Source organism: Lynx canadensis, chromosome E2, assembly GCF_007474595.2.
Source record: "Lynx canadensis isolate LIC74 chromosome E2, mLynCan4.pri.v2, whole genome shotgun sequence".
NCBI classification, from domain to species: Eukaryota; Metazoa; Chordata; class Mammalia; order Carnivora; family Felidae; genus Lynx; species Lynx canadensis.
This window is the reverse complement of record NC_044317.1, coordinates 60,769,594-60,782,517: the sequence shown is the minus strand read 5'-3', so window position 1 is coordinate 60,782,517 and position 12,924 is coordinate 60,769,594. Positions and strand designations below refer to the sequence as shown.

Sequence of the window (12,924 nt, the reverse complement as noted above, 5' to 3'; positions counted from 1 at the left end):
CCTGTTTATGAAGTTCTTACCTTAAGCTTTCTGTAGCCCCTTGTTGCTTCCCTCTACTTAGTAGATGTGATGCTGCCCAATTCACAAATGAATGACTAATCCTAAAGACCTTTAAAATGCACTGGGCTGAATTTTTATGGTAACCGGGACTTTTCTATTGTTCTAACCAATTACAAATTGACTCTAACAATTCAGGCTGCAAGCATTTGAAGAGCAACAACATCTTTCCAGCTGTGCACAGACACATTTTGATGTCGGAACAAAGGCAGGAGGAAATGGCAGATAGAATTAAATTTCCTTATAACCCACAGCCCATTGACAACTACTTGAGGGTGGCAGAGTAAAATGTTTCTCCAGGAAATCCTACTGTCTTAATGCTAATGATTTGCTAGAGGGAAAAACAACCTTAGCTTGACAATAGCTAGGCCTCCAATATCCTGTGACTCTTCTTTAGCATAAGAAAATCTCATTGGAAACTTCACAGTGACTTACCTCCCCCAATCCCCAAATATATAACTAGTCTCTCCATATGGGTCCTGTCCCCGTGCTTTAAGAAAATCACCTTTTTGCACCAAAGATGTCTTCAAGAAATCTTTATTGGCCGTCAGCTACAGGCCACCCCACCATCACCCCAAATCTTCATTAATTTGACTTCTAAAGTACTGTACACAACGGAACGAGGTGTAATTTCCGCTAGGAAGAGGTCGTGGGAGCATCTAAAATAAGTTTTCCTTTGGAAGCTGCTTGAGCTTCATGGGGTGTGAAATCAGGGCTCTACTCGGTTTTTAACAAGGTTCAAAGCAGTTCCCCGTGGGTAGGACCAGCACTTTCCAGTAACCTGCCAGGTGAGGCGTGTCCAGGCTCCGGGTGCAGAAGCTACTTCTGCTCCAAAGCTCCAGGGTACAGAACCCACTCTCAGATACTGCACTGGGAGCTAAGGTACCCGGAAGACACCGGGCACAGAGGACAGAGCGAGGAGCCAACAAGGGAACAGGAAAGGGATTTCTAGGCGTGCGCAGCCGCTGGGGGCGGGACTTCCGGCCTCACCCCTCGGACGACTTCTGGCCTTTCCTCAGGTCGGCTCAACCTCTAAGGTTCCGGAGCGGACTTTCGGGGACGAGGTGACAAACTGACAAAGCGCGAGGGGAGGCGACGTCCCCGCCGCATAGACTGGGGATAACGACTCGCTGACGCCACTCGGGCTGCTCCCCGCCGGGGCCGGAACTGGGACCGCGGGCTCGAGTGTCAGTTCTCCCACAGAGTCCGATGGCGGCGGCAGCGCCTAGGAACCCGGCTGAGGTAAACGCGCGGCCCCCAGGTCCACCCGCCCCGCCCCTGACCCTCCAGGCCCGAGCGCGGGGCGCCTGCTCGCGTCCCTGCGGCCCAGGTCCCGGTGTCCGGGCCGAGGAGGCGCTCGCGGGCGGGGTCCCCGCGTCTGAGCCGGCATGACGGGGTGCGGGAACGAACGGGCTGCAGGGGAGGGGCCGGCTGGTGCAGGGCTGCAGGGGGCCTGCGCCACCAGCGGGGCACGGCAGGTCTCGGTTGTTTCAGCGACGCACGGTGCAGCGGCGCCCGTGAGGCCTGTCACCTGGCTGCCTGAGCAGTCCATCCGTGCTGGCGGTGTGCCAGGCGGTGTAACCCAGGTGTAAATAGATAGGCCCAATCTGGCTGCGGAGAGGACAGATTGCAGGGGTGGGGGGCAGAGGGGGCAGGGAGCGCAGGAGGGGGTGCCTGCGCCAGTGTGTGTCATCGTTGACGGGCCAGAACGGTCACCGTGGATGTCCGAGAAGCGGTTGAATTTTGGCCCCGGGTTCGAGAAGGGCCAAGGCAAATTTGGGGTGTTGCAGGTGACAGGAGAAAGGGAGGGGTCCCGGAATGCCTGGGGGCTTTGGTCCTTTGGAGTATAATCTGCCAGTTATTTGACGGGCAAAACTGAGTTTCTTTGAGAACGAAAGAGCACCGCAGTCTGGAACAAGCAAGCTGAGGCTCAACGGTAGGCCAGTCTGCAGGACACGAGAGAGGTAGGCGTTTTTAAAGGGGAAGGGGCTAAGTTGGGAAGGCTGTTAAAATCTACAAGTCCCTGAGAGTAAACTGGGAATTGAAAGTATAGTGGCTTCCGGTTGGCTGAGCTGTGGGTGAGGTGGTCCCGAAAGCCTGCCTTTTCCCGTCTGGGCTAGTAGAGGAGGTAGTTTCCCAGTCCCCAAGTTCAAGTGTGTGGTCCTGTGGGGTGTGCACTGATCATGGCGGTAGTGCGTGAGAGCTCCCCCAGCTGCGTCCTCCCGACTCCCTTTTAGTGAGGTTTCCCGTTATTAATTTTCAGCGGTCCTAGCAGCGGAAGGGGTGGACGCTCCCATCAGCTGGACGGAAGGTGGCAGTAGGTTGATTGTCCTTGGAGATCTCCCAGGTTGCTTGGACGTCGTTAAGTCTTAGATGTTCAGAGAGGCGTGAGTGACGTCATCCAGTGGGCAGCGGGGCAGGAAAACCCGGGAAAGCGGGGCAGGTTTCAGGATGGAAACTTTGAAAAGTGACGGCAGTTGTGTGGCCCCGGCGGAGGTTTGGATCACATTGAGGAGGGGGTGCAGACTAGGGGGGCAATGCTATTAGTAGGTCAGAGGGCCTTAGTGAGGTGTGCTGAAGAGTGGTTCCCTGGCTCAGCGCCTGGTTGGGGCTGCTGGGCAGTGCGGGCACAGGCGAAGGAGAGAGAAAGATGTGGCAGGTGGATGGGTGGGTAAGGCTTCCATGGCATGATGGGACAAGAGATGGCTGAGGACACCTAGGAGTAATTGCGGCGAGGTGACAGGGAGTCGGGGCTGCCCTTTGTTCAGTGGTGTAGGGCTTCACCAGAACTTTGTGGTGCGCTTTTCTGGTGTCCGGGCCGTTTCACAGTCTTGCTGATGGATAAGGTGTGGGGCCAGTGTGGTCACTTGTGCGTCTCTGTGCCTGGCAGGGAGACCTTTAGGGCTGGGCTTTTCACAAAGGTTCAGTGCAGAGTGGAGGGTTGTGACTGTTGGAGGGACAGCACGGGCAGCACAGAAGTATTAGAGGGACTGGGAGTATCTGAAACGGCCACGTGGCTGTGGGTGTGTGTCCCTGAAGCCAGGATCCCCGGCAGGCGAGGGGGACTCCTCGGCCGCATTTGAGGCTTTCCCTGTGGTGGGATGCATGAGAGTGCTGGGGTTGTCGTGGAACCTGTTTGGATTTGTCACACATCCTTTGGGTGTCATGTGACAGGTCCCAGTGTGAGTCAAGGGGCATCCTTTGGTGTGGGGCAGGAAGCTGTGGGGGCGCAACTGTGGGGTCTGAAGGTGTGAGGGAGGTGCAGACTACAGGGTCATGTTCACTTGGAGAGGGAGTGTGAGTGTGATTGTGAGCTTAGGGTCTCAGGGCCCTGGGACTGGAGACTGACTGGTCGAGGTGGGTCCATAATTGTCTGTGTTTGAGGGCACATTCGGGGAGACTCCACGGGAATTTCCAGGCAGAAAGGATGGCGCTTGGGGGGCCAAACCCAGATTGGCCCCCGCAGATTGCATCTACGCACCCCCTGCCTGTTATTGCTGAGGACCGAACACAGTGATTGGTGGGATGGTGAGGAGACGGTGGCATTAATGACACCAGGACCTGGTATTTATTCTGAGGTAGGAGCTGGCGTGGCTGGGGAGAATGGGGTGTATGTGTCAGGGTTTAGATTGTGGGTTCTCCGAGGGAGAATGTTCATGGTGCCATCTGTCCGTTTCATGACAGGGTGGTGTGACCTTTGAGGACATTGCCATCTACTTCTCCTGGAAGGAATGGAGACTTCTTGATGAGGCTCAGAGACGGCTGTACTATGACGTGATGCTGGAGAACTTTACACTTATATCCTCCCTGGGTAAGGCCCTCACCCTCCCCAGTGACCTGGACTGGGCTCTGTATTCCCGCTTTAGCCCCCAACTGCCCATTCCCTAGGGGATGCTTTGTACCTCTTGGGTGTGGACTGTGGGCCCTGCTTGCTCCCCCAGCTTCCGTGGTGGTTGCATTTGTTGCTAAGGCTGGGGTGTTGGTGTGCCCTTTTCTCTCCCCTGCCGTCCCAGTGCTCTCTGTGCCGAACCCTCATAGGGTAAAAGAGTAGTCAGTCAGTGACGCTAACGGATTGTGCCTTACTTACCCTCTGACCCACCGGGTCACTGTGTTGAGATCCATGCCTTCTCTATGGCCCCTGTTTTGATACCTTCTTTTGACTGACATTTCCTTGCCTGCCTCTGCCGGAAATTGCAAGGATTGACTGGGTCGTACTTATGAGGACTATGGGCTACTTCTCAAGACTGTCTTGTATGGTTCTTTTGGTGGTGTTTACATCTCTTCTTCTACCTGCCCCCATCCCTTCCGTTTCGTTGAGGTATGAACTGACCAGGAAGATTCCATTTCGAAAGTGTATTACATGAGGATTTGATCTGCTTATACATTAGGAAACTAGTTCCAAATAGAAGGTAGTCAACACACCGATTCGTTGACATAATTACCTTTTGCGGTTCGTGAGAAGCTTAATATCTACTCCCTTAGCAAATTCCAAGCATACAGTACAGTATTCACAAGTGTAGTCAACATGCTGTTAGGTCCTTTGAACTTAGTTAGCTTTAAAAAAATTTTTTTAGTGTTTTTTATTTATTTTGAGAGACAGAGAACGTGTGAGCAGGGGAGGGCCAGACTGAGGGAGGAAGACAAAATCTCAACTAGGCTTCCTGCTTAGCATTGAGCCAAGGTGAGATCATGATCTGAGCCGAAATCAGGAGGGGGATGTTTATCAGACTGGGCCACCCAGGTGCCCAGAACTTACTCATCTTATAAAGGGAAATGTGTTCCCCTGACCAGGATCTCTCCATTTCCCCCATTCCTTAGCTTTTAGCTTTTCTACCTTCTGGGGGTGTGATTTTTTTTTTTTTAATTTTTTATTTATTTATTTTGAGAGAGAGAACCAGCAGGGAATGGGGGAAGAAAGAGGGAGACAGGATCCCACGTGGGCTCTGCTGACAGCAGGGAGCCTGATGCGGGGCTGTGCTCACGAACCCTGATATCTAGACTTGAGCCAAAGTCAGATGCTTAACCAACTGAGCCACCTAGGCGCCCCAGATTTTTCTTTTTTTAAAGAATATCTATAAGTGATATCATACAGGATTTGTTTTTTGCTGTATGGCTTATTTGATTAGCATAATGTATTCCAGGTTCATCCATGTTGTGGCAAGTGGCAGTGTTGCCTTCTTTTTTTTATGACCTATTATTTACGTATGTGTGTGTCCTAAATGTTCTTTGTCACTGTATTCGTTTATTTTTAAAATACAATTTATTTATGTATTTTAGTTTTTTAAAAGTATGCTCCGTGCCCAAAGTGGAGCTTGAACTCTGAACCCTGAGATTAAGAGTCCTGTACCCCACCACTGAGCCTGCCAGGTGCCCCTTCTTTGTCACTTTAAACACTCACCACACTTAGGGGCGTCTGGGTGACTCCTTCAGTTAAGCCTCCAACTTCTGCTCACATCATGATCTCGCGGTCAGTGAGTTCAAGCCCCGCATCAGGTTCTGTGCTGACACCTTAGAGCCTGGAGCCTGCTTCAGATTCTGTGTCTCCCGCCGTCTCTCTGCCCCTCCCCAACTCACACTCTCTCTGTCTCATGAACAAATAAACCTTAAAGAAAACAACACTCAGCACACTTCATGGTGTTTCCATATATTGGCTATTGTGAATAATACTGCGGTATGTGCAAGTGCAGGTCATTTGTGGAGTTTCTGATTTTGTTTCCTTGCGATACATACCCAGGAATGGCAACGGTGGACCATACGGTAGTTCTATTTTTAATTTTCTTGTGGGTCTCCCCTAACATTTTCCATAACTTGCCTATTTATATTCCCAGCAACAATGCTCAAGGGGTTTTTTTTCCCTCCACATCCTCACCAACATGCTACCTCTTGACTTTTTTTTCTTTTACTGTTTACTTATTTCTGAGAGACACAGAGACAGAATGCAAGTGGGTTTGGGCAGAGAGAGAGGGAGGCACCGAATTTGAAGCAGGCTTGAGGCTCTGAGCTGTCAGCACAGAGCCTCACGTGGGGCTCGAACTCACGAGCTGTGAAATCATGACCTGAGCTGAAGTCAGACGCCCAACCTACTGAGCCACCCAGGTGCCCCTCTTGTGTATTTCTTTGGCTCTGCTGCAACTTTTGAATTTTGTACAGTGGTACTTGTTTTTGCTTTTTGTCTATGCTTTTGATGTCACATTCAGAAACTCATTGACAGGAATTAAGTTAGGATTTTCCATACGTTCTTCCTAGGAGTTTTAGGTTTTGATGTCCTGTGTTTAAGTCTTTTTTCAATTTAGAGTTCATTTCCACAAGTGCTGGAAGATGGGGGTCCGGTTTCATTGTTTTGTCATTTGGATATTCAGATTCCCGAGAGGAGAGTATTCTTTCCCCAGTGTATTCTTGGCATAATTGTCAAGGATTAATGGACGGTAGATGTGTGGGTTTCCTTCCGGGCTCTTTATTCCGTTGCACTGGTCTGTTTTTATGCTTTAGTGCTGTTTTATGTGTAGTAGCATATTGTTTTGATTACTACAGCTTCGTAATAGAGTTTGAAATCACAAATGTCTGCCTTCAGCTTGGAACTTCTTTCTCAAGAGTGCTTTGGCCTTGAGGATTTGGATAACTCGGTGCGAGTGTCCCCTGGAGCAGGCAGCTGGCGTCTCCTGCGCAGGGACTGCAGTAGCATCTGCCCTGTGGCTGATAGAGATGCCCCAGCTCGTTTCCTACCCATCTCCACGTGTCTCTGATAATAGTCTCCAGCGATCCTTTCTTCGTGCTTCTGCTCTCTTTTATGCTGCACAGTATAGTAGTCCGTCTTAATTGGGCCCTTGAGCCCTAGGAGTCTAAAGTCATTCATAGACAGCTGTTGAATTGATTTTGTTGGTGTGAAAGATGGCATCTCCTATTCTACAGTCCTGCCAACGTCAGTCACATAGGATACTTTTCTGAGTCTGTTGTGTGCAGGGCAGCTCTGGAATACCCCTGGCCATCTACTTTTTTTCCTACATTATTTCTACTCTCCCTGTGCCCTGTAGTTGCTCACTTAGCGCTTACAGGAAAAGAGTGTTCTGTGTAGCGTAGGACGGACATGATGCAGACAGGACCATGTGGCTTCACGGGGGGGCATTTCCGGTGAATGGCAGCCGGGGAAGGTGTGATATCAGGACTCTGTTCAGCTCACACTAGGCAGCTTTGTTTGTTCAACCCGACTTTGGTGCCATTGTCAAAGGCCACACCTCGTTCCTGTCTTTCCTTCTTCACTGTTGAGAGTTTGTGTACTTGTGTGTTCTACTCCTTTGGTAGTCCTGTGACTTCCAGCGCAGGGGTAATTGCTGTTTCTCGGGCCTCCGCATCCCACCCATTTCTCTCGCTGCACTTTCTGTTTACCGTAATATTGACCCCTGAACATTTTGCCATGAGATGTTCAGTGTCCTTAAACTGACCGTGAATAGCAGCAAATGTCTTGTGAATGGATTTTCTCACACTCTTCTGTTCAGCGAAACATCAGCAGCCAGAAAGGTCCTACACAAAGCTGTGGGAAGAGATGTAAGGTTTAGATTCCGGCTCTGTTCCTTGTGTCACATCCTAAATTTGTATCCTTCTAGTGAGCGGTCCACAATGCTTTGACTTTAGGGGCCCAGTAACGCAGAGCAGGCACTCCTTCACCTGAATTCCAACTCCACTGTCTGAAACAGTATCTATTCAACTCGTGCCTACAGGAGACAGGTGCATATGCGTGACGGGCTCACCCCTCACTGTAGTCACCAAGTATTTCATGAGAGTTTCTTTGCGTTCAGGTTGCTGCTGTGGAGCAGAGGATGCGGAGGCACCCCTTGAACAGAGCGTTTCTGTAGGTGTGTCACAGGCCGGCACACCCAAGGCAGATCTGTCTTCCCGGAAGACCCACCCCTGTGAGATGTGTGGTCCGGTCTTGAGAGACGTTTTCCGCTTGGCTGAGCACCAGGGAAAGCCAAGCAGCCAGAAACTGTTGAGGTGTGGGGCATGTGGAAAACAATTTTACTTCAGCGTAAACTTTCATCAGCAGCCGGACCAGCATACGGGAGAGAAACCATTCAGAAATAGTGTGGACACCCTCTGTTTTATGAAGGGATATGGATTCCATGATTCAGGAAAGCCCTTTACCTGTACAGAGGTTCAGAAGGACTTCCTGCCTGGCGTGGTTCGTCTGCAGCAGTACGCCATTCATACTGGAGAGAAGCCAAACACAATCATCCAGTGCAGGGAAACTTTACAGAGTAGTAAAGGTCATTACACTTGGGGAAAATGCAAGGAAGCCTTTGGTCCTGAGCATACACCCGTTCAGGATGAGAGTGTGCAGCCTGGACGACCGTGTTTTGTGTGCAGTGAATGTGGGAAAACATTCAGGTACAAATCTTTATTGACTATCCACCAGAGATTCCATGCTGCAGAAGGACATCATGAGTTTGGCAAAGGTGAAAAATCCATTAGGAAAAGGTCTGTCCTTAGTCAAAATGGAAAGGCTCACACTGGGTCCAGGCAGTACACGTGCAGCAAATGTGGGAAATCCGTAAGCCACAAATCTGTGCTCATTCATCCCCAGAGAGGGCACAGTGGAGAAAATGTTTATGTTTGCAGTGGATGTTCAAAATCTTTTAGCCATGGTTCAGTTTTAATTACTCAGAAGGTTCAATCTAGAGAAAGGCGTTATAAGTGTGGTGACTGTACAAAATGTTTTACCTCTATCTCTGCTCTCAGATATCATCAGAGATCTCACACAGGGGAAAGACCTTATCAGTGTAGGGAATGTGGGAAGACTTATATCTCCAGTACTGGCCTCCGTTATCATCGCAGGGTTCACACTGGAGAAAGGCCTTATGAGTGCAGTGAATGTGGGAAAACTTTTACTGCTAGTTCTGTCCTCCATTATCATAAGAGAATTCACACTGTAGAAAGGCCTTATAAGTGCCATGAATGTGGCAAATCTTTTTTCTCTGCGTCTGACCTCCATTATCATCACAGAGTTCACAGTGCAGAAAAGCCGTATCAGTGCAATGAATGTGGCAAGTCCTTTCTCCGAAGAAACAGCCTCAATGTACATGTAAAGGTTCACTCAAGTGAAAGGCCTTATAAGTGTAATGAATGTGGAAAATCTTTGAAGTGGAAGGCAACGTTCATTAAACACCAGAGAATTCACACAGGAGAAAGACCTTACAGGTGCAGTGAATGTGGTAAATCTTTTACCGCTAGTTCTGCTCTCCAGTATCATCGGAGAGTTCATACGGGAGAAAGGCCTTATGAGTGCAGTGAATGTGGGAAATCTTTTATCACTAGTTCTGTCCTCCATGAACACCGGAGAGTTCACACTGGAGAAAGGCCTTATGAGTGCAGGAAATGTGGGACATCTTTCTCCTCAACTTCTTCCCTCCGTCATCACCAGAGAGTTCACATTACAGAGAGGCCTTATGAGTGTGGTGAATGTGGCAAATCTTTCCTCTCTGGGTCTGACCTCCAGTATCACCAGAGAGTTCACACTGGAGAAAAGCCTTATAAGTGCAGTGAATGTGACAAGTCCTTTCTCCGAAGAAATAGCTTCACTGAACACATAAAAGTCCATTCAGGTGAAAGGCCTTATAAATGTAATGAATGTGGGAAATCTCTGAACTATAAGTCGACATTCATTCAACACCAGAGAATTCACACAGGAGAAAAGCCTTACCTATGCAACGAATGTGGAATGTCTTTTAGTCATAGTCGTGCCCTACGGTTTCATCGTCATTGTCACCTTGGAAGAAGTCCTTATGAGTGTAGTCAGTGTGGGAAATCTTTTACTTCTAATTCTTCCTTCATGTCACACCAGAGAATTCACACTGGAGAAAAGCCTTATGAGTGCAGTGAATGTGGGAAGGCTTTCACTGCTCGTTCTCTCCTCTATTCTCACCGGATTGTTCACACGGAAGAAAGGCCTTATGAATGCAGTGAATGTGGCAAGTCCTTTCCCCGAAGAACTACCCTCAATGTACACATAAAGGTTCACTCAGCTGAACGGCCTTATAAGTGTAATGAGTGTGGGAAATCGTTGAAGTATAGATCCACATTCATAAAACACCAGAGAATTCACACAGGAGAAAGGCCTTATGAGTGCAGTGAATGTGGGAAGGCTTTTATCAGTCATCCAGCTCTTAGTTATCATCGCAAGAGTGCACACAAGAGAAAGGCCTTAGGAGTGCCATGAATGTAGGAAGTCTTTCAACTAACTCTAAAAACGTACTCAACATGAGAAACTATACGGTAGAAAATGTCTTGATTCTTAACATGATGACCTGAATGTTCATGTTCACTAAAATTTCTATGTTGAATACCCATTCTGAAGGAATGGTATTTTTTTTATTAACTTGTATTTTTTATTTTTTTTAATTTACATCCAAATTAGCATATTGTGCAACAATGATTTCAGGAGTAGTCTGATGGAATAGTATTAACAGGTGATATCTTTGGGAGGTATTTCAGTTGAGAATGGTCAGGTGTGTGGAACACTCATGAGTGGGGTTAATATCTCTAAAGCAAGTTTCCTTCCCCTATCAGTCATGTGAGGACCCTTGAGAAAATGATCTATAAATCAGGAAACTGGTGGACCAGTCACAGAACCAGGCCATATGCGGAATGGTAGGTCAGATATACAACCTCCACAACTGGGAAACTTCTTGTTTGTTTACAAGCCCCCTCCTTTGTGATATTTTGTTAGAGCAGCCTGAGCTGAGACAAATGTGAAGAATATGGGTAATCTTTTGACCAAAGATAGTTTTGAAATCTGAATTCACCTTGGAGCAGAGCCTCATGGGTGAGGTACATGACCATTCCTTTAGTCCAGTGTTCTGTCTTCATTCCACGCTCAGAGGTCACACTGCAGAAAGACTAAACTAGCAGAGAAGGTGATCTTTCCTTGCTTCATGTAATCACAGTGGAGGAGAACCGTTTGCAAGGCAGACACCTACCTGAGTTGAACTTTGTTCACCTGAATGTCCAGAGGGGAGTGACTTCCATAATTTGAAGCTATTTCAGAAAAATACAGAAGCTGCGTTGTGCTTTTGCTGTGGTTGGAGTCATTGCTCAATTGAAATCACTGCCGGTTTCTGTAGCAAAAGTCACTTCACCCCTGCCACTTGCCAGGTTCCCATCATGTGTATCAGCCACCACCCACCGTGCTCAAGCATGCTGACCTCTGCGCTTTGTCATTGGCGACGGACATTGTGGGTAATTGGAACTCCTTGTTCCCTTCTAAGTCAGGACGTGGATGTGACCCAGTGTTGACCCGCCTACCCGAACTGAGTTTGGGGTGGTGTCTTGCAGAGAGGCTGAGTCTCTTAGGACATTGTTGGTCTCCTGATTGTGATCAATCTGTGCAGCACCCAAGTCACCAGCACAGGAATTTGGTGCCACGTTTTGCTCTGGTTTATGCATTAATAAATGCCTTTTTTGTTTAATTACCTTTAACCTTATGTGTTGTATTCACTCAAAGGGGTTGTTTGAGAGCAGAATTGGCGTCTGCCAGCATGAAGAAGTGAACAGATTTCATTGCATCCCAAACTTACTGTGTCTTGGATAATTGTAAATAAAAAAATAACTACGACACATACCGTGCAGCTTGGATGTGAATTCGCATTGTGACCCAACACCTTTGTTGTGGGCTGAATCGTGTACCCCAAATTCCTATGTTTAAGTTGTGACCCCCAGTATGTCAGAATGTGACTGTAGTTAGACATAGCATGTTTCATGAGAATGAAGTTGAAGTTTAATGAGAATGAGGTTATTAGGATGGAGTCTTAGTACTCTTAGTATGACTGGTGTCCTTAGAAGAAAAGGAGCTGAGAATAGTGGTACGGAAGGATGACCATTTGAAGACCAAGAAATCCCCATCTCCAAGCCAAGGAGAGAGGCCTCAGAAGAAACTGACCCTGCTGATACCTTATGTCCAATTTCTAGACTCCAGATTTGTGTGGAAGTAAATTTCTGTTGTCTAATCACCTCGTGTGTCGGACACCGTTATGGCAGTTCTGGATAACACAGCCCCCTGTGTTGTATATCTGGCTTCTGTGTGGATGCCGGCAATTTTCCTGTGCTCAGAGGTCACCCTGAAGAGGAAGCATCTCCAGTGGTTATGAAACCATCTCCAGTGGTTGTGGAGACAACATGAATATTTTGTTTGTCCACAGCTGATACCACATACTGCCAGGCACTATTGAGTGGAATATCTACCCCAAATGCTTCAAAGGAGCCATGTGGCCTGATGCACACTATTCGTGTGTTACACCACAGGGGCAAGGGAACTGTAATTGGTAATCTAGAAGATAGGGTAATGAGGGAATAGAGGAGACATCAGCCACTTAGTGGAGTGTATCTCTTATAAATATGTATCCACGGGTGTTCTAGTGACCGGGCAGGATCAGTGTGTACAGAAATTCTTCACTCTGGACACATGTGTCCTGTGTCCAAGAGGTCACTGTCATAAAATAATCCAAAGGTGTCTGAACTCGCATATCCTCTCTGGTGTTTACGTCTCAAGGCCATCGTGCGAGAGAGGAAGAGGATACAAGACAAGGGTGGTTTCATAGTCCAGAGAGGTAGCTTTTTTGACACGCCTAGCCAGCATTGTTGGTACTAGCTGTGCCTGTGGCACATGCTTGTTCTGAAACATTCACCTCCCAAGTAGTCTCCCAGGTACTCCCCAGCCTCCTTGGCTGTAAAAACTGGTCGTCCTGGAGTTGGTGGTGCAGGGACCGACTCCTCTTATGGGTGCCAAGGTCACGCTTCTGTCCCTGAGTCCGTAAATAAACCGTTTCTCCTCAAGCTGGACTTCTCAACCTTTTCCCTTGCTTAAGGTTTGGAGGTCAT

The 12,924-nt window shown here is 48.3% G+C and overlaps 1 protein-coding gene across 4 annotated transcripts; it reads left to right on the top strand.

Moving 5' to 3' along the window:
• The first annotated feature begins 1,039 nt into the window (after nt 1-1,039).
• LOC115502261 (zinc finger protein 814-like) lies at nt 1,040-11,414 on the top strand. 4 transcript variants are annotated; one of them, XM_030297463.1, is made up of 4 exons: nt 1,566-2,021; nt 3,442-3,635; nt 3,742-3,868; nt 7,851-11,414. In XM_030297463.1, the coding sequence occupies exons 2-4, from the start codon at nt 3,606-3,608 to the stop codon at nt 10,265-10,267; spliced, it is 2,574 nt and encodes an 857-aa protein (XP_030153323.1). In that variant the 5' UTR covers nt 1,566-2,021; nt 3,442-3,605; the 3' UTR covers nt 10,268-11,414. The 4 variants fall into 4 exon arrangements, with proteins under 4 accessions (XP_030153320.1, XP_030153323.1, XP_030153322.1 ...); XM_030297462.1 differs by having other exon boundaries at nt 2,321-3,635; XM_030297460.1 differs by lacking the exons at nt 1,566-2,021; nt 3,442-3,635 and adding an exon at nt 1,040-1,299.
• The last annotated feature ends 1,510 nt before the right edge of the window (nt 11,415-12,924 follow it).